Source organism: Pleurodeles waltl, chromosome 4_2 (assembly GCF_031143425.1).
Source record: "Pleurodeles waltl isolate 20211129_DDA chromosome 4_2, aPleWal1.hap1.20221129, whole genome shotgun sequence".
Classification (NCBI taxonomy): Eukaryota; Metazoa; Chordata; class Amphibia; order Caudata; family Salamandridae; genus Pleurodeles; species Pleurodeles waltl.
In genome coordinates, this window is record NC_090443.1 from 209704866 (window position 1) to 209723770 (window position 18905).

The following is an 18905-nucleotide window of genomic DNA, read 5'->3' on the forward strand; positions in this document are numbered from 1 at the left end:
AGATTGGCCTCTGGCTCTACGATGGCCTTCAAGTGCATCAGTTAACACAAGTACCTTACCCCAGAGTCATGTTCAGAGCCAAGATACCACATGCACATATCACTCAATATTAAATAATTGCTTGTCTTGTAGGGTCCGCAAACTCCTCCTGAAGTTTACAGACCCCGAAAGGCAGAATCCCCAAGTCCAGAGTGGCCCTATGGAGACCACACACGACAAAACATGCAAACCCACATTGGGTCCGGTTGACTGTCGTGCCACCAGGACCATGGAAAACATTTTAGGTGTATTGTTTTGTAGTCACAAAAGTGGTCCCCGACCTAATGACACATTTGGGGACTGTATAAAATTTAAAAAACTGAATTTTACCATCAGAAAAAAAATTCACCTAGGTGTGATTTGCCATCAGATTGTAATTTAGAGTGAACTCAGTCAGACAAAATACGAGGAGAAATTCCTAGATCATCCTTTGCTGTTGCAGAGGAGGTGAAAGAAGTGCCTCAGAGAGAAAGAAGAGGTGGAAATACACACCAAAGACTACCACATGTGAAAGTTCTCCACATATCCACCAAGAGATAACAATCTAGCATATTAAGCGGGTCTCCTTTAAGTTTTACAACCAAAAATGCAGCAAGAGCAGAGAGAACTCTTCTCCTTTGGAACATTCACAAGGCAAGAAAATCTCAGTTTAAGTTTGACAAGAGTACAGAAGGTTCCAGTAGGAGCTTAATTAAAAACATACCAGGATGGCAGCACTCAGAGGACCCTAAATGCTCCTCGAGTGGTGTTGTAGTCAGCAGAACAAAACAATTCCCACCTCTGCATCACTGCGCCTTACCAGGGAGTGCAAAACCACCACCTCCCCTTTAACAAAAAAACTGAAGGCCACACAGTGAGGAAGGTACTAATTTAAAGGTTGGGTGTACTATATCATCTAAAAAGGAAGACACACTCTCTGAAAAAAAACAACAGTTTAAGTGAAGTTATGGTTGTGATTGGTTTTAACACCTTGAAATGGTTAAAAAAAAAAAAAACTGAAATTCACATAAAAGAGCACAAAGTGAAGTCATGGTTACACAAGAAAACCTATAGACACTGAAATTCAGCAGGTCTGGTTAGCTCTGTAATTCATAACCTGCACAATGTAGGAAGCTGGCCTGATGTCCAGGTAAGTGGAATCTGTAGAGGGAAGCTGAAGGAACTAGGAACCCCAAGAGTTAAGTACCAGAGTGCCCCTGAGCAACCAGGAGAGAGGAGGCATGTATCTGATTTTACCGAAACCCACGAAAGACTGGAAGAAACAGAAGATTGGTCCTGACAGAAGAGGACCTGCAAATGAATGGGTCCAAGTCCTGTTCCACTTGGGGCAGGAGCCACTACCCAGCCTTCTGAAGATGCAGGACCAGGTCGACAGAGAAAAACAAGAATCAGCATTGCAGCACAGGAGAAGAATTCTAGGAGTGATGGAGTCGATGTCCCACATCAGAAGAAGAGTTGCAGTCCGTCAGTAGTGTGGAAAAACCACCAACAAGCATTGGCAAATACAACAGTTACTTAAGAAGAGTTGCAGAGCCGCTGGGGACCAGGAAGGTCAGAGGGGACTGAACCCAAAGAGGGGAGTCCCAGGTGACGCTCAACAGTGAGGCGAGACAGAAGTTGAAGATGCAGCCCCCACAGGCAACTCACAGGCAGCAGGTACAGGAGTCGCAGTGAGGCCCACTCATCACACCTGGACAGGAGTCTGTGCATTGTAGAGAAGAGTGCTGGAGGCCAGGGCTACACAGAGCATGAAGATCCCTTGCAAGAGCCAACAAGCCTTGGTAGCTGCAAGAGTCGTGGTGCACAGGGGTACTGTCCTGCAAAGAGAGGCAAAGAATCCCCACCTTCCAAGTTGGACGAGGGGGCCACTCCAGACCGCCACCTGTGATACAGGATCCACGTAGTTTCAGGAGAGAGGATCCACATGGCCGGTCATCAATGCAGTCGGTGCCTGCGGATGCAGGGGAGTCACTCCTTCACTCCAAGAGAGATTCCTTCTTGCTACTTGGTGCAGACTGAAGACCTTGCCACCCTTAGATGATGAACAGCTGGGGAAATGCTGCAGTTGCTGGAAGGAGTCGGAGAAACAATGCTGCAGACTGTCGAAGTCCAGTTGCGGTTCCAGTGGCCAGAAGTCAAACTAAAAGTTGCAGAGGAGTCTTGCAAGTCAAATCTGAGCACTTACCCAAGAGGAATACCCTAAATAGCCGTAAAGTGGCCACACCTAAGGCAGGTTTCTGTCCTCCTGCTGCTTGAACAGCTCAAGCCCAGGAAGGCAGAACAAAGGATTTCCTTTGGGAGACAGGGTTAATATCCTCACCCTTTGGAAATAGATGTTACATGGCTTGGGAGGGGTAGCCTCCCCAAGCCACTGGTATGCTTTGAAGTGCACATTTGGTGCCCTCCTTGCATAAACCAGTCTTCACTGGTTCAGGGACTGACAGTCGCTGCTCTGGCGTGAAACTGGACAATGGAAAGGGGAGTGACCACCCCCTGTCAATCACCACTCCAGCGATGGTGCCCAGAGCTCCTCCAGAGGGTATCTTGATTCTGCCATCTTGAATCCAAGGTGGGCAAAGGCCTCTGGGAGCATCTGAGTGTCCAGGCCAAGCAGGTGACGCCAAAGCCCGCTGCTGATAGGTGGTCACCTGGCTAGGTGACCAATCCCCCTTCCAGGGCTATTTAGGGTCTCCCTCTTGGGTGGGTTCTCTGATTCGGCTTGCAAGATTCCAGCAGGACTCCTCTGCAACCTACTTCGACTTCTGGCCACCGGAACTGCGATTGGACACTCCAGGGACTGACAATCTGCTTCCAAGATGAAGACTCTGCTTGCAACATTGTTTCCATGGCTCCTTCGAGCTTCTGCAAAATTTTCCAGGCTGTGCATCCTCTGAGGGCGGCAAGTCTTCAGTCTGCCCAAGAAGGAAGAAGGAATCTCCCTTGGAATGTAGGAGTCACTCCCCTGCATCTGCAGGCACCAACTGCAACAACGACTGGCTGCGTGGATCTCATCCTGAGCTGCGTGGATCCTGCATCATGGGTGGTGGTCTGGAGTGGTCTTCTTGGTCCTCTCTACCAGCTGTCCAACTTCGGTAAAGGTAAGCCCTTGCCTTCCCAAGCAAGACAGTACCCCTCTGCACGGCATCTATGGCAGTTACCAAGGCTTGCTGGCATCTCCTCCAAGGGATCTTCAGGCTCTGTGTAGCCCTAGCCTTCAGCTCGTTTCCCTGCGACGCACAGCGCCCTGCGTGCAACTCCTACCGTGTGGGACCCTTCTTCAGTTGTGCTGAGTGGGCTCCTCTGGGATTCTGGGGTCCTCTTCCAGTTTTCTTCTATGGACTCTCTGCCTTGCTGAGGGTCCTCCCAGGACTCTCCCTATGGGTTGAGTCCTCCTGGACCATGCTGGTCCCTGGTAGCTCCACTTTTATTTAATTGCAACTTCTCCTTTTGCCAAGGCTTCTTGGTGGCTTTTCCATGCCACTGACCAACTGCCATCTTCCATCCAGCATGGGACATCGAGTGCATCCTCCAGGAACTCTTCACTGACTCCAGGGCTGCACTGCTGACCGTCTTCGTCCTACCGTCGACCAACTCCTGTAACCACAGCTGGGTGGGTAGTGGCTCCTGCCCCCACTGGACGCTTCCGTGACTTCTGGACTTGGTCCCCTTCTTCCAAAGGTCTTCCTCTTCAGGAATCCACCACTGGTTTCTCACAGTCTTGTCTGGGTGTTGCATAATCTTCTTTTCACTCCTTTTGGGTGGTTTGGGGATAATCGACTAACTTACTTCTTTCTTCCTGGTCGCTAAGGGGCCTGTGTTACTTACCTTTGGGGTTTCCTAGTTTCCCCAGTTCCTGTCTACACATTCCACTTACCTAGGTGGGGTCCTGCATTCGCATTCCATTTTTTTAGTATATGGTTTGGGCTCCCCCTAGGGTCACTATTGCCTAATACTATTTGCACTGTTTTCTACTGGTTTTTATGCCGGTTTCTGTTTACTAGTGTACATGTATAGTGTGTTACTTACCTCCTATTGGAGGGTTGCCGCTCTAATACTTTTTGGTAATTGTGTCACTAAAACAAAGTACCTTTATTTTTGTAGCAGTGAGTGATTTCTTACATATGTGCAAGTGCTGTGTGACTAAAGTGGTACTGCATGAGATTTGCATCTCTCCTAGATAAGCCTTGGCTGCTCATCCACAACTACCTCTAGTGAGCCTGGATTCTAGATACTGCCTACACTACCATAATAGAGGATGCCTGGACCTGGTATAAGGTGTAAGTACCTTAGGTACCTACCGCACACCAGGCCAGCTTTCTACACTATACTTTCCATAACAATTACAGTGTACAATTTAATGTCCACCCAGAAAGCTTCAAATACAGACTTAACTTACCGAGCAAGGAAGCACCAAGAATCCATTGCAAGTAGAGATGTGAGCATGCTAGGACTAAGGACTGCGTCCAATAAAGCATATTCCTAAGTAAAGAAAAGATAAAAAAATATTGGATGATAGGCAACAATGAATGCACCAACTTCATATAACTGTCCCTTTAATTATGCTCTGAATATGTAACATGATCAAGTTATTTTCACTGTTCTTCAAATATTATGCCACTGTCTTTAATCGCCCCCTACGAGCCTCAATGTTCCATTTACATCTGACACTTTCAAAGTAACTCGGGTGAAAACTATAGAATGAAAACTAGCTGACATGTCCCTAGCTAGGAGCACCTTTAGTTTTGCTCTCCAAACAATTCATACAATGAAACAAGTTATGGGGAACAAAACTGGAAAGTATTAGAATGCCAGAAAACATCAGTTGTGGGGTTTAACCGGTATCTTCTTATAGGTAAACACAGAACTTTTAATGGCAATTTCTGGGCTTCAAATGTAACTTTCTTTTAGTGAACTGGAGATCCAGTGGTAATAAATGGCGGCAGTGGGCACTGATGATGGAGTACTAGATTGCAAAAGTTCTGCTTCTAGCCACTGGGCTAGGCTCTTTACTGGCAGATGGGATTAATGTGTCGATCGGTTAATCATATTTATTGAGCTGCATGCCTGTTCCCTTCTTTTTAATCTAGACTAGATTTGGCTGAGTTGCCAAACTCTCTGAGAACCACAAGGATACTTTCCTTCTACAGTCAATAGTGTTTCAGTTAATACCTTAGGTATGCTGGACCAGACCTCTATCGGACTCCAGACACAAACCTTTTGACTGGTGCTGTAATGCAGATGCATTGATCAACATCCCAGAAACCATAGTTTTTGTTTTCAATCCCACAATGTATAATAGTAAAGGTCTAAAGTGGTTGCACCTTTATAGTCTGAAGTTGAACAGTGTCGACCTCTGCAATTACCCAGGTGTAAAATTTCAGTGTGATCTAGTAAGTGAAAGCCAGGTGAAAGCTACTATCAGGCTAAGACAGTTATGCAAGTTGTCTCATGGTGTAAACACTTGTTTTGAGCATTATGGGACAAAGGACTAATCCAACTGTTCTATATAGCTCTTGGCTGGGGCTTCTAAAACACGCAAAATTTTGAGGTTAGTTTTAGGTTGGTGCTTGAAAGGAGTTTTGAGACTAATGATGTGCAACTCCATGGGAGCTACTGACTGAGTTGGGATGCATTGTTGTACACTGTCAAGCAGGCATTGTTAGGTGCCCAAAATAAGTGTTTGTGGAGCTGAGTGGTGGAAAGGCGCACTAGCCCACGCTGTTGTAATTGAGGGTGCAGGATTGTGCGAGGTTGATACATTGATGAGAAGCATTCTGAAACCCACTAAATGGCTACGGAGGGATGCTGTGCTATGGGTGCTGGGTTGAGGTTTCCTGTGTAATGTTTTTTTTGCCATCGAGCACAGCATGATACGCCCCAATCCACCCTTCAGGTTTACCCCCTCGGAAGAGTTAATGAAAACAAGTTACTTACCTGTAACTACAGTTATCCAGTATTGGCATCTTTCATAAATTCACATGCTTGAATCATCCCCGTCGAAGTGGGAGTCCCACGGTACATAAAATAGCAATAATTACAAATAATATTTTTTTGCAATAGGCTATAATGGAGACAGCAATTGCTCATATAGCCTATCCATGTCCTTTTGTGAAAGGACCCAAACCTGCCTGCTGTCCAATCAGGCACCAGCACCCTCTAGAACCTTCTCCAGAGAAGCTCCCTTCCTCAGATTTTCCAGCACGAGTGAAAAATTATAACCTGAGAGGAAATGCGAGAATCAAAGGGGAGGAGGGCGGGTCGCATGTGAATTTATGAAAGATACCAATACTGGATAACTGTAGTTACAGGTAAGTAACTTGTTTTCTTATCCAGTATTGGATCTTTCATAAATTCACATGCTTGAATCTGAATAGTCAGCAGTATTGTTGATAAACATTATATCCAACGTGGATGGAGGGTGCGAGCATGAAGACCCTCTATCTCCAATATAAATAGTTAACTAATACATTTTTCATCGTGAGCTTCGAAGGAATATAGATACTTCTAAGTACATGTACACACATACTGAAATTCATGTTGCAAATGCCGATATACATATATATATATATACATATATATATATATATATATATATATATATATATATATATATATATATATATATTTATATACATATATACACATACATATTCATATAGAAGTGTAATAGAAATCACGGTTATTTGCATCTCAAACCATTTGTATATAACTAAGGAAAGGTCTCACCTTAATGAAAGAGATGGCGTAGAACATCTTGTCCTACTAGAGAATCGGTTCTTTGTGATGACTCCAAACAATAATGCTGGGTAAAGGAGTGTGTAGTTTTCCATGTCGCAGCTTGGCATATTTTACCAAAGGCAATACCTTGAAACAAAGCAGCCGATGTGGAGACTGCTCTCGTGGAGTGGGCTCTCGGGTGCCTAGTCAGCGGTCTTCCTGCCTTGGTGTGACAGAATTGGATTGTCGAGGAAATCCATCGGGCTATAGTGGCCTTGGTTACTCCTGTTCCCTGTCGTCCAAGAGAATAAGATACTACGAGTTGGTCTAATTTTCTGATTTGTTTGGTACTTTGAAGATAAAATTTGAGGTATCGTTTGATGTCCAAAGAGTGTAGAGTTTTCTCTGCGATCGTAGTAGGATTTGGAAAAAAGGTTTGTAGAATAACGGGTTCATTGAGATGGAACGAAGATGGAACCTTGGGAATGTATTTGGGGTTGGTTGTGAGCATAACGAAGTCTTCAGAGAAAACTAAAAAGGGTTCTTTAGTAGTGAACGCCTGTATATCACTGACTCCCCTGGTAGAGGTGAGAGCGAGCAAGGTTGCCACTTTCCAAGTTATGTACTTGAGTTCCACCCTATGAATGGGCTCGAAAGGAGCTTTCATGAGCTGGGAAAGGACAATTTTAAGGTGCCACTCTGGCGGAGGTAACCGCACTGGGGGAAAAGTGCGGAAAAGCCCTTTCATAAACTGCTTAATGACTCTGGATGAGCCGATAGATGGCATCTCAGCCGATCGTCTGTATGAGGCTATAGCTGCTAGGTGAATCTTGGCTGATGCATGGCAAAGACCAGCTTTGGAGAGAGAGAGAGCAGGTAAGAAAGAATTTGCTCAGGGTTAATTTGAAATGGGTGAAAATTGTTCTGAGAGCACCAAACACAAAATCTCTTCCACTTGAGTTTGTACGTCTTATTTGTGCTCTCTGCTCGTGCCCTAGATAATATAAGTCTACATTCCTGATCGATGTTCATATCGTGAAACTCTCTGTACTCGGGATCCAAGCATGCAATTGTAGTGAAGTTGGGTCGGGATGTAGGATGAGACCCTGATTCTTCGTTAGAAGATTGTGGTTGCAAGGAAGGCAGACTGGATTGGCCACGGACCGAAGTAGGAACTCCGTGTACCAGTACTGTCTGGGCCATTTGGGGGCTATAAGAATGATCCTGCAGCATTAGGTCTTCATTTTCCTGAGGAGCCTGGGAATCAGTGGGATGGGGGGAAAAGCGTATGCAAAGATCCCGGACCATCTCATCAAAAGAGAATTTCCCCACGACCCCGGGAGTGGGTATCGACTGGCGTAAAACTGGCATTTGGCGTTCAGGTTGGTGGCAAACAAGTCTAGGATTGGCCGACCCCATCGTTGGAAGATGCCGTCGAGTATGTTCTGGTTGAGTTCCCACTCGTGGCAGTTGTCATCCGTCCTGCTGAGAGAGTCCGCTAGAGCGTTGTTGACCCCAGGCAGGTGCTCCACCCTGAGGCGGACGTTGTTCAGTGTGAGCCAGTTCCAAAGAGACTGAGCTTCTCTTGAGAGGGAGAGGGATGTTGTTCCTCCCTGGTTGTTGATGTAAAACATACTTGTTGTGTTGTCCGTTCTGACTAACACTGATGATCCTGCGATGCGTGGCAGAAAAGCCTTGAGCGTGGGATGGATCGCCTTCAGCTCTAACAGGTTTATGTGCATTTCTTTTTGGAGCTTGGACCATCTGCCTTGAATGCGCATGTCCTGAAAGTGGCCTCCCCATCCTTCCAAGGAGGCGTCTGTGGTGATGACAAAGTCTGTTATTGGTGCTAGAAAAGTAAGACCTTGGGAGAGGTGGTTGGTGTGAGACCACCATTTCAACGCCTGCCGAATTTTTGGTGTGATAGTTATCAAGTCGCTGAAGGACCCTAGCGACTGGGTCCATTGAAGTTGCAGTTCTTCTTGCAGCGGCCTCATTTTGAGTCTTGCTAGCCGTACTAGGACTATGGCTGAGGAAATCATGCCCAGGAGCGACTTGAACAGTCGTACTGAAACAAACTCTTTTGTGGAGATTCTGACAAGCCAAGTGGGTTAGCTTCTGCTGCCTTGCTAGAATGAGATATGCCTTGTTTTGGATAGTGTCTAATTCTGCTCCCAGGAAAACTCTTCTGCATGAGGGAAGCACAACTGACTTCTGTAGATTCACTGTTAGACCCAAATTGTGGAATAGTTTTAAGCAGGCGTTTGTCGCTTTGGAAGCTAGTAGAGATGACGGAGCTTTTATGAGCCAGTCGTCCAGGTATGGTAACACCTGGAAACCCTTGCTTCGGAGGAAACCTGCGACTGGGGCAAGGCATTTCGTGAAGATTCATGGAGCTGATCTGAAACCACATGGTAGGACTTTGAACTGATAATGGGCACCGGCTACTGTAAAGCGGAGATATTTGCGATGTTTTCGGTGTATTGGTATGTGGAAGGAGGCGTCCTGGAGATCTAGAGTTGTCATAAAATCTCCAGGATTGAGGAGGTGCAGGATATCCGATAGTGTGATCATCCAGAAAGATTGCTTCTGAAGGAACTTGTTGAGTTTCCTGAGGTCTAGTATAGGACGCCACTCCCCTGACTTTTTCCTTATGAGGAAAAAACGGGAGTAGAATCCGAGACCTCGTTGTTGTACTGGAACTGCCTCTATAGCTCCTTTGGCAAGCAGGCTGAATACCTCCCCTTGAAGCAGACTAAGATGGAGAGATCTGCCTGATGTTGGTGGATGATGCAGTGGCTTTTGTATGAATTCCAGGGTATGACCTCTTGTCACTATATCCAGCACCCATCTGTCTAATGTTATTTTCTTCCACTCTTGGATGTAGTTTTAAATATTTGCTCCTATTTGCTGATGGTGTGGGCATTGGGGGAGCATAGCCGGTGCCTGTAGAAGACCATTGTTTTCTGGGTTGATCTCTGGATTGTGAACCCTGACTTTGTTTACCTCCTTGTCTGGCATAGGAGGCAGTAGATGATTGCCTGTACTGTTGGTGGTAGGAAGGCCTATACTGGGATTGCTGGTATTGCCTGTGGAAGGAACCTCGAAATGAGGTGAAACCTCTTCTTCTAGCACCCCGAAAGGGCTGTTTCCGATACTGCAGGGTACCCAGGGACTTGGCAGTGTCCGTGTCAGTCTTGATGGCTTGGGGCGCGTCATCTACGTGTTTGCCAAATAGAGATTTGCCATCGTAAGGCATGTCTAGGATCTGGGACTGCACTTCCGGCCTGAAAGATGTGGCTTTGAGCCAACCTTGGCAGCGTAAGACTGCGGCACCTGCTAGTTAACGAAAACCAGTAGAGGCTATATCAAGTGCGCAGTTGATTATTTCTTCCGACGTACGCTCACCCTCTTGGAGGATCTTCCGTGCCTCTGCTTGCTTGCTTTCAGGGATGAGGTCCAAGAAAGTTTGCATGTCCGACCACATCTGGCGGTTATAACGACCTAGAATTGCCAAAGAATTTGCTGCTCTGACAGTGATTGCTGACATGGAGGAGAACCTTTTGCCTATATTGTCCAATCTCTGTCCTTCTTTGTCTGGAGGAGTAGAGATAGGCGTAGATGGGTTTGTGGAGCGCCTTTGAGCAGCCTGTGAGATAACTGAGTCAGGCTTTGGATGGCCAGTAAGGCATGCCGGAGAATCTTGGGTCGCCTTGTATTTCTTGTCCAGTTTTTGCGGGACTGGTGGAACTGTAGCCGGGTTGCGCATAATCTTTGTACCTTCGCTCCATGTGAAATCAATAATCGGAATGGACCGTACTGACTTCCGTGACTGCTCCTTAAAATCATGTAGGAAACATTCCAACTGGGAGACAGATGTTGGAAGGTGAAAGCGTACAGCAGCTCTGTCCATAAGATTATGGAAACCACCTATGTCTTCGGGTGGAGAATCAGAGGGGCGAGGAGGTGGTGGAGAAGGAGTGGGGGCTAAGTAACCATCCCATTCCTCAGTAGGATGCTGCGGGATAGAAATTTCTCCTTCCTCTTCTTTCCCTGAAGTGGAACCTTCATCTCTAGGGGGTGCAGCTAACACCGAGTGGGGTGTCATTCTTGGAGTAGCTGGAGGAGGAGGGACATTGATTGGTGTCACCATGGAATCTGGCGCTGGTGGCTGATCTTCTGCTGCCAGTGGGAACCTTCTCCTATAATCCTGTAGCATAGATTGTAAATCCTGGATTAAGGAGGACGGCATCTGTGTAGAGTCTCTATGCTGAGGCTCTCTTGGTTGGTAATAGTGTTCCCTGTGAGAGTAGTATGGTTGGTAATGGTCATACTCATCCTCGTCATCTTCTTCTTGATACTTGACGTGGAGCTGTGAGGGGCTGTGTGCATCTCCGAATGGACCTTCATCAGATTCCTCCCAGTCAAGAAGAGGACTGGGTACTAAAGTTGACACCTTGCTTGGAGATGTGTCTATTGGATAAATGTCTGGTGTGGGCAGAGATGTGATCCTGACCATGGCTCGGAGATCTGGAGACCTGGAAGAGGTAGGAGTCGCCTCTATCTGCCTAAGAGGCACCAGTGCAGTCGTCGATGGCGTGAAAGTTGATGGAGCCGTGGACGGTACAGATTTTTCCGTCGACGGTAGTGTCGTCGTTGACGACGACTTCTTTGACGGTGTCCCCGTCGACGGTGAAACAGCCGACGACATTGGCGTCACTGACGTTATGGTCGACGGGGCAGTCATTGATGGTGTTATAATCGACGATGTTTTTGTCGTCGATGGTGTACTCGTCGACGGAGGCTTGAGTGAGGGGATAGGAGCCCTTACCATCAATGTTAGAGTAGTCGACGCTGACGACGGTCTCGTCGACGATGTAGTGGAGACGGTAGTTGTTAGTACCGTCGTCGTCGTCACGGTTATAGACGGTGGTGTCATCGTCAATCTGATTTTTAGAGTCACTTTTCCAGAAGTAGAAGGCTCTGAAGAAGGAGAAAGACGGTAGGACTCCTTCTTCTGAAGAGGAGAGGAAGGCTCAGAGGAGACTGAAGTCTGTAAGCCCTTCCCATGATGTGATTTCTGCCTCTTCCTAGATTTTTCTGTGTGGCCCAGGTCCTCAGATTTGGACCTTTTATGTGGCCTCTCTGACCCACTCTCCTCACCTGAAGTACAGGATTTAGCCTGTAACCATGTCAGGAGCCTACCTTCACGGTCTCTGAGGGTTTTTGTGGAGAAGGTGCGACATATCTTGCAGTCCTTAACCTGGTGTTGTGGGTAGAGACAATACAAGCAGTCTTTATGTGGATCATCCACGTGGAGCCTTTTCTTTCCACAGGTCTTTCAAGGGCGGAAAAGGCCTTTTCTAGAAGAATCCGACATATTTTCAATTCTTTTGAGAGAAACTGTTCTGAAGTAGAAGAAAAAACTGAGCAGAGCTCAGGGAGACTCCCTTCACACGACGTGCGGTAGAAAATCTGAGGAAGGGAGCTTCTAGAGGGTGCTGGTGCCTGATTGGACAGCAGGCAGGTTTGGGTCCTTTCACAAAAGGACATGGATAGGCTATATGAGCAATTGCTGTCTCCATTATAGCCTAAGGCAAAAAAAAAAAAAAATTTGTTAATTATTGCTATTTTATGTACCGTGGGACTCCCACTTCGACGACGGGGATGATTCAAGCATGTGAATTTATGAAAGATCCAATACTGGATAACCCCCATACTGGAGCAAGGAAGCCTACTATCTGAAGAGACACCGTCCTCATATACGACAGGAATATGGCAGTCTGAGCAAGCAGTTGGAGCGAAGACAATCAGCATGCAGTCATGGTCATCTGGCTGGAATCTCCCTTTAACATGTATGGGACAGATGAACGAGTTACTTACCTTCGGTAACGACTTTTCTGGTGGATACATTAGCTACCTGTGGATTCCTCACGGCATGAATACTCCCATGGCGCCAGCATTCTACGGAAATCTTCTTACTAGTCTCTGCACGTCGACGAGGACGTCACTGTCTCGCACGCGACGCCGTCTGACGTCATACAGGCAATAAGAGGTCCTCGACGACGTGCGGACGTCAGTACCAATCATTTTTTTTTTTACGTGCATGAGAACAACCAGGCAATGCAATGAAAGAACAAAGCAACATCCATTATAATGTAAAAATACACCACATTGTATGAATAACTGTAAATCTTTTTATGTACATATATATATATATATATATATATAAAACTCTCTCTTTTAAAATATATACACACACCAAGTATATACATAAAGATATATAGACATATACCTACATATATATAAATATATTATATATATACATCTATTGCACCCTCAAAGACCAAGAGGAGCACACTCAAGGATTACTTGGCAAGACCATAAAGGCAACGGGGAGGCGGGTGGGACCGTGAGGAATCCACAGGTAGCTAATGTATCCACCAGAAAAGTCGTTACCGAAGGTAAGTAACTCGTTCTTCTGATGGATACAACTACCTGTGGATTCCTCACCTCATGAATAGAGTCCCAAAGCAGTACCACGCCCGGCGGTGGGTGCCTAAATGGTCAAACCAAGAAATCCTGCAGCACTGACCGTGCAAAATGGCCGTCCCTTCTAACCTCAGAATCTAAACAGTAATGTTTTGCAAAAGTGTGAAGGGACGACCAAGTTGCGGCCTTGCAGATGTCGACCACAGGAACACCTCTGGCTAAGGCCGAAGTGGCCGACTTAGCTCTGGTGGAATGAGCTCTAATGCCCTCAGGAGGATCCTTCTTTGCCAAAGAGTAACATATTTTAATGCAAAGAACAACCCACCTGGATAGTGTTCTCTTGTGGACTGCCTTTCCTCTCCTCTTGCCCACGTATCCAATAAACAGCTGATCCTCCAGCCTGAAATCCTTTGTTCTATCGATAAAGAAGCTCAACGCTCTCTTTGGGTCCAGACGGTGCAGTCTTTCTTCCTCTTTGGAAGGATGAGGCGGAGGATAGAACGTGGACAAAGTAATTGCCTGAGCCAAATGGAAGGGTGAAACAACCTTCGGGAGGAAAGCAGCCTTGGTCCTCAACACCACCTTATCCCCATAAAAAGTTGTATAAGGGGGTTTTACTGATAAGGCCTGCAACTCACTCACTCTCCTTGCTGATGTTATAGCTATCAGGAAGACTGTTTTTAAAACCAAATACCTCAAGGGGCAAGAATGCATAGGTTCAAAAGGGGACCCCATAAGGAAAGTCAGGACTAAGGACAAATCCCATTGCGGCATAACGAATGGCTTTGGAGGATATTGATTTAGAAGACCTTTCAAGAATCTGATAACAATAGGGGATTTAAATAAAGATGGTTGGTCTGGAAGACATATGAAGGCTGACAAGGCCGATAAATAACCTTTAATGGTAGCCACTGCACAGCCTTTCTGCGCCAGAGATAGAGCAAAAGACAAAACGTCCGATAGATGAGCATGTAAAGGATCAATCTGCCTCTCTCCACACCACGCAACAAATTTAGACCACCTATTAGCGTAGATAGATTTAGTGGAGTGTCGCCTGGCCGCTAATATAACATCCACTACCTCAGGCGGGAGAGAGAAGGAACTCAGGTTGCCCCGTTCAATCTCCAGGCATGTAGGTGCAGACTCTGGAGGTTGGGGTGTAGAACCTGCCCCTGCGACTGTGAGAGGAGGTCTGCCCTGAAAGGGAGACGGAGCGGCGGGCACGTTGAGAGTTGGAGAAGGTCGGAGTACCACACCCTCCTTGGCCAATCCGGAGCTATTAAGATTACTAGAGCCCGGTCTTGGCGAATCTTCCTCAATACTCGAGGAATCAAGGGTATGGGAGGAAACGCGTAAAGCAACTGGCCGCACCAGGTCATTTGAAACGCGTCCCCCAACGCTTCCTGCATCGGATACTGAAGGCTGCAGAACAACGGACAATGCGCGTTCTCTCGAGTGGCGAACAGATCTACCCGAGGAAACCCCCACTTGTGGAAGATTAAACGGACTTGATCTGGATGGAGACGCCACTCGTGGTCTGCCGAGAAGTGGCGACTGAGACTGTCCGCACGCACGTTCAAGACTCCGGCCAGATGGTTTGCTATCAAGCAAATCCGATGGTCCTTTGCCCAGGACCATAGTCGAAGAGCTTCTCTGCAGAGAAGGTACGACCCCACTCCTCCCTGCTTGTTTATGTACCACATCGTGGTAGTATTGTCCGTTAGGACCTGTACCGACTGACCACGAAGGGAAGGGAGGAAGGCCTTGAGAGCCAGACGTACAGCCCGTAACTCTAACAGATTGATGTGAAAAATCTGTTCCTCTGGAGACCAAAGACCTTTGATCTCCAGATCCCCCAGATGAGCTCCCCACCCTAGAGTGGAAGCATCCGTTATGACTGTGGCCACTGGTGGCGACTGCTGGAACGGCTTTCCTTGTGAAAGATTGTTGCTTGCAATCCACCACTTCAAATCCACAGCAGCATCTCTGGAGATCTTGACAGTACCCTCTAGATCCCCTCTGTGTTGAGACCACTGCCTTCGGAGGCACCACTGAAGAGCCCTCATGTGCCAGCGAGCATGCATGACCAACAGAATGCAGGAGGCAAAAAGACCGAGCAGACGAAGGACCTTGAGGACTGGAACTACCGCTCCATTTCGAAACATTGGAACCAAATCCTGAATATCTTGAATCCGCTGAGGCGGAGGAAAGGCCCGACCCAATGTTGTATCCAGTACTGCCCCTATGAACAGGAGGCGCTGAGAGGGCTCCAGGTGAGATTTGGGCTCGTTCACCGAAAAGCCCAGGTCGAACAACAACTGGGTTGTTGACTGCAGATGACGCAACACAAGCTCCGGGGACTTGGCTTTGATCAACCAATCGTCCAAGTAAGGGAATACTGCTATCCCCTTCCTTCTGAGCTCTGCCGCAACCACCGACATCACCTTCGTGAAGACTCGAGGTGCTGAAGTAAGACCAAACGGAAGGACCGCAAACTGGTAGTGTTGCGATCCCACCACAAACCGGAGATACTTCCTGTGTGACTTGAGTATCGGGATATGAAAGTAAGCATCCTGCAAGTCGACAGACACCATCCAGTCTTCCATGTTCAACGCCAAAAGCACCTGTGCTAGGGTCAGCATCTTGAACTTTTCCTGCTTGAGGAACCAATTCAAGATCCTCAGGTCCAGAATTGGTCTCAAACGACCATCCTTCTTGGGAATCAGGAAATACCTTGAGTAAACTCCTTGACCCCTTTCCTGCTCCGGGACCAACTCCACCGCGCCCTTTAAAAGGAGGACTTCTACCTCCTGTTCTAGCAACAGGAGGTGTTCTTGTGAACAATACGAAGGGCGGGGCGGGATGAGGGGCGGAAACTCCCGAAAGGGAAGGGTGTAGCCTTTTCCCACAACACTGAGAACCCAAGTGTCCGACGTAACAGTCTCCCATTTGGTGAGAAAATGCTGTAATCTTCCCCCTACAGGAGAGGAGTGAGTGGGAAATGGTGGAAGCCTAAGGCTGCTTCCCCTGCTGCACCCCGCCAGAGGATGAGGAAGAGGCAGAGTGCTGCTGAGAGGCTCCCCTGGTGCGGACCCTACCCCTCCCCCTAAAAGATCTATAGGGGTGGGAAGAGGCAGGTTGCTGATATCTTCCCCGAAAGGAAGAGGAGGAAGAGCCACGCCCAAATCCACGAAACCTCCTGAAGAATCTAGAAGAGGCCGTGGAAGAAGGAGCTTGGAGTCCCAACGACTTAGCCGTGGCCCTGCTCTCCTTAAAACGTTCCAAGGCCGAATCAGCCTTAGCCCCAAACAGTTTGTCCCCATCAAACGGGAGATCCAACAATGTGGACTGTACATCTGCCGAAAAGCCCGAGTTACGGAGCCAGGCCTGTCTCCTTTCCACCACAGTTGTGCCCATTGCTCTGGCTACCGAGTCGGTGGTATCCAGTCCCGTCTGGATAATTTGGGTCGCAGCAGCCTGGGCATCAGAGACAAGATCCAAAAGACCCTGGGGAAGCTCTGTAAACGAAGAGGAGATGTCATCCATCAGAGCATGAATATACCTCCCCAGGATACAGGTCGCATTAGTGGCCTTTAACGCCAGACTGCAGGACGAAAAAATCTTCTTCGACTGCGCCTCTAGCTTTTTTGAGTCTCTGTCCCCAGGCACCGTCGGGAAAGAACCAGGCGCTGACTTGGACGAACAGGAGGCCTGCACTACCAAGCTCTCCGGCGTAGGGTGCCTAGATAGGAAACCAGGATCAGTTGGAGCCGTCCGATACCTCCTGGCCACGGCTCTGTGAACTGCTGGGGAAGATGCCGGCCTCTTCCACACCTCTAAAACCGGATCCAGCAGAGCGTCATTAAAAGGTAACAGAGGCTCCGCCGCGGCTGAGGCCGGATGCAACACCTCCGTCAAAAGGTTTTGTTTTGCCTCCACCACCGGCAAAGGCAGGTCCAAAAAACTAGCTGCCTTCCGTACCACTGTATGAAAGGAAGCAGCTTCCTCAGTATATTCCCCCGGGGACGAAAGGTCCCACTCAGGGGAAGTGTCCAGCCCACTGGCCGACTCCAGTCCACGCAGCCCATCACCCGAGTCCTCTAGCTCTCCTTCCTCTAGGGCTCGTTGGTACTCCTGCTCTTCTAGTACCCGGAGAGCACGTCTCCTCGAATGAAGTCGTTGTTCAATACGCGGAGTCGACAATGCCTCCGCCGAAGTCGAAGATCGGCGCCGATCTTCAGAAGCCACCGACGCCGCGTCCGGCGCCACATGTAACTTCGGCGCCGACGAAAGAGCAGCTGAAGCAGATGGACCCACCGGAGTCACAGGCCGAAATCCCGACGTCGACGGGATGGAAATCCCCGGGGCCAATCCTTCTGAAGCCACCGGAGCGGCCACCGGCGCCGACACTGGCGCCGAGCCCACGTTCCCAAACGGGAGAAAGGGCATAAAGGGTGCCGGCCGAAGAGGCGCAGGATCACCCAAAGAAAAGGCCAAAGGCCCAGCCGGAGCACCCCCTGGAGCCATCTGTTGGAAGATGGCATACATCGCATTCAAGAATGCGGAACTATCGGCTCCAGGGGTGGGAAAAGCCGGATACTGGGGTGCCTGTCTCGGAGGCGACCCCGACTCCGGCCTCGGCGTCTGCGCCGGAGAAAACACTTGAGGCTCCAATACCTCAATCACCGACGCCTGTCCAGGCGAAGTTGGTGACGCCGGAGAGGGCAACGGCGTCGAAGGATGCGGCGTCACCGTGGGGCTGACCTCCCATGTCTTTCGGCGCCGATCCGGAGACCTGGAACGAGCCTCCCTTGAATGACGCCGAGATTCTCTACGGCGCCGGGAGTCTCGATGACGCCGATGTTTTGGAGAAGACTTCTTGTGATGCTTCTCCTTTGACTTGGCCATAAACAGCTTCGCCTCACGTTCTTTAAGGGCCTTCGGATTCATGTGCTGACATGAATCACAAGTCGAGACGTCGTGGTCGGAGCTCAAACACCAAAGGCAATCGGAATGAGGATCCGTCACCGACATCTTGCCTCCACACTCACGACAAGGCTTAAATCCAGACTTTCTCTGCGACATTATTTCCACGGAGAAAGAGTACGCAGCAAGATACACACTGTAACCGCAAGAGTAACAGTTGCTCCCTCGAAGATAACCGTTTCGAATGCACGGAAAAAAGGGAACTGACGTCCGCACGTCGTCGAGGACCTCTTATTGCCTGTATGACGTCAGACGGCGTCGCGTGCGAGACAGTGACGTCCTCGTCGACGTGCAGAGACTAGTAAGAAGATTTCCGTAGAATGCTGGCGCCATGGGAGTATTCATGAGGTGAGGAATCCACAGGTAGTTGTATCCATCAGAAAAGTGTTTTTATAATAAAACAGTTGATGTTCTAAGAAAAGGTCCCCAAGTAAGCATATGTATGTTTCTGTAAATGTCAAAGACACAGCGTACCACTTTTGTCGGCAACCCTATCTGACTGCAGCCTTGAGGAAAGCACAAAGTGAAATGAATGCAGTCATCAGAACGTAATGCTTTCCTAGGCAAAAGACCAAACAGATAGAGAAAATAAAACAACACCTCAAATGTTGCTAATGCTAGAAAAGTAAAGCAATGCTGAATAAAATGTAACTGGGCTAAAGTGCACAACG

At 48.1% G+C, this 18905-nt stretch overlaps 1 protein-coding gene across 2 annotated transcripts in view; it reads right to left on the reverse strand.

Annotated features, from left to right (window-relative positions):
- Positions 1–18905, reverse strand: part of FIRRM (FIGNL1 interacting regulator of recombination and mitosis) — a 1527986-nt gene that overhangs the window by 749359 nt on the left and 759722 nt on the right. For both annotated transcript variants that reach the window (XM_069231089.1, XM_069231088.1), the window contains exon 14: positions 4436–4518. In XM_069231089.1, the coding sequence (XP_069087190.1) occupies positions 4436–4518 (83 nt within the window). The remainder of the gene's footprint in view (positions 1–4435; positions 4519–18905) is intronic.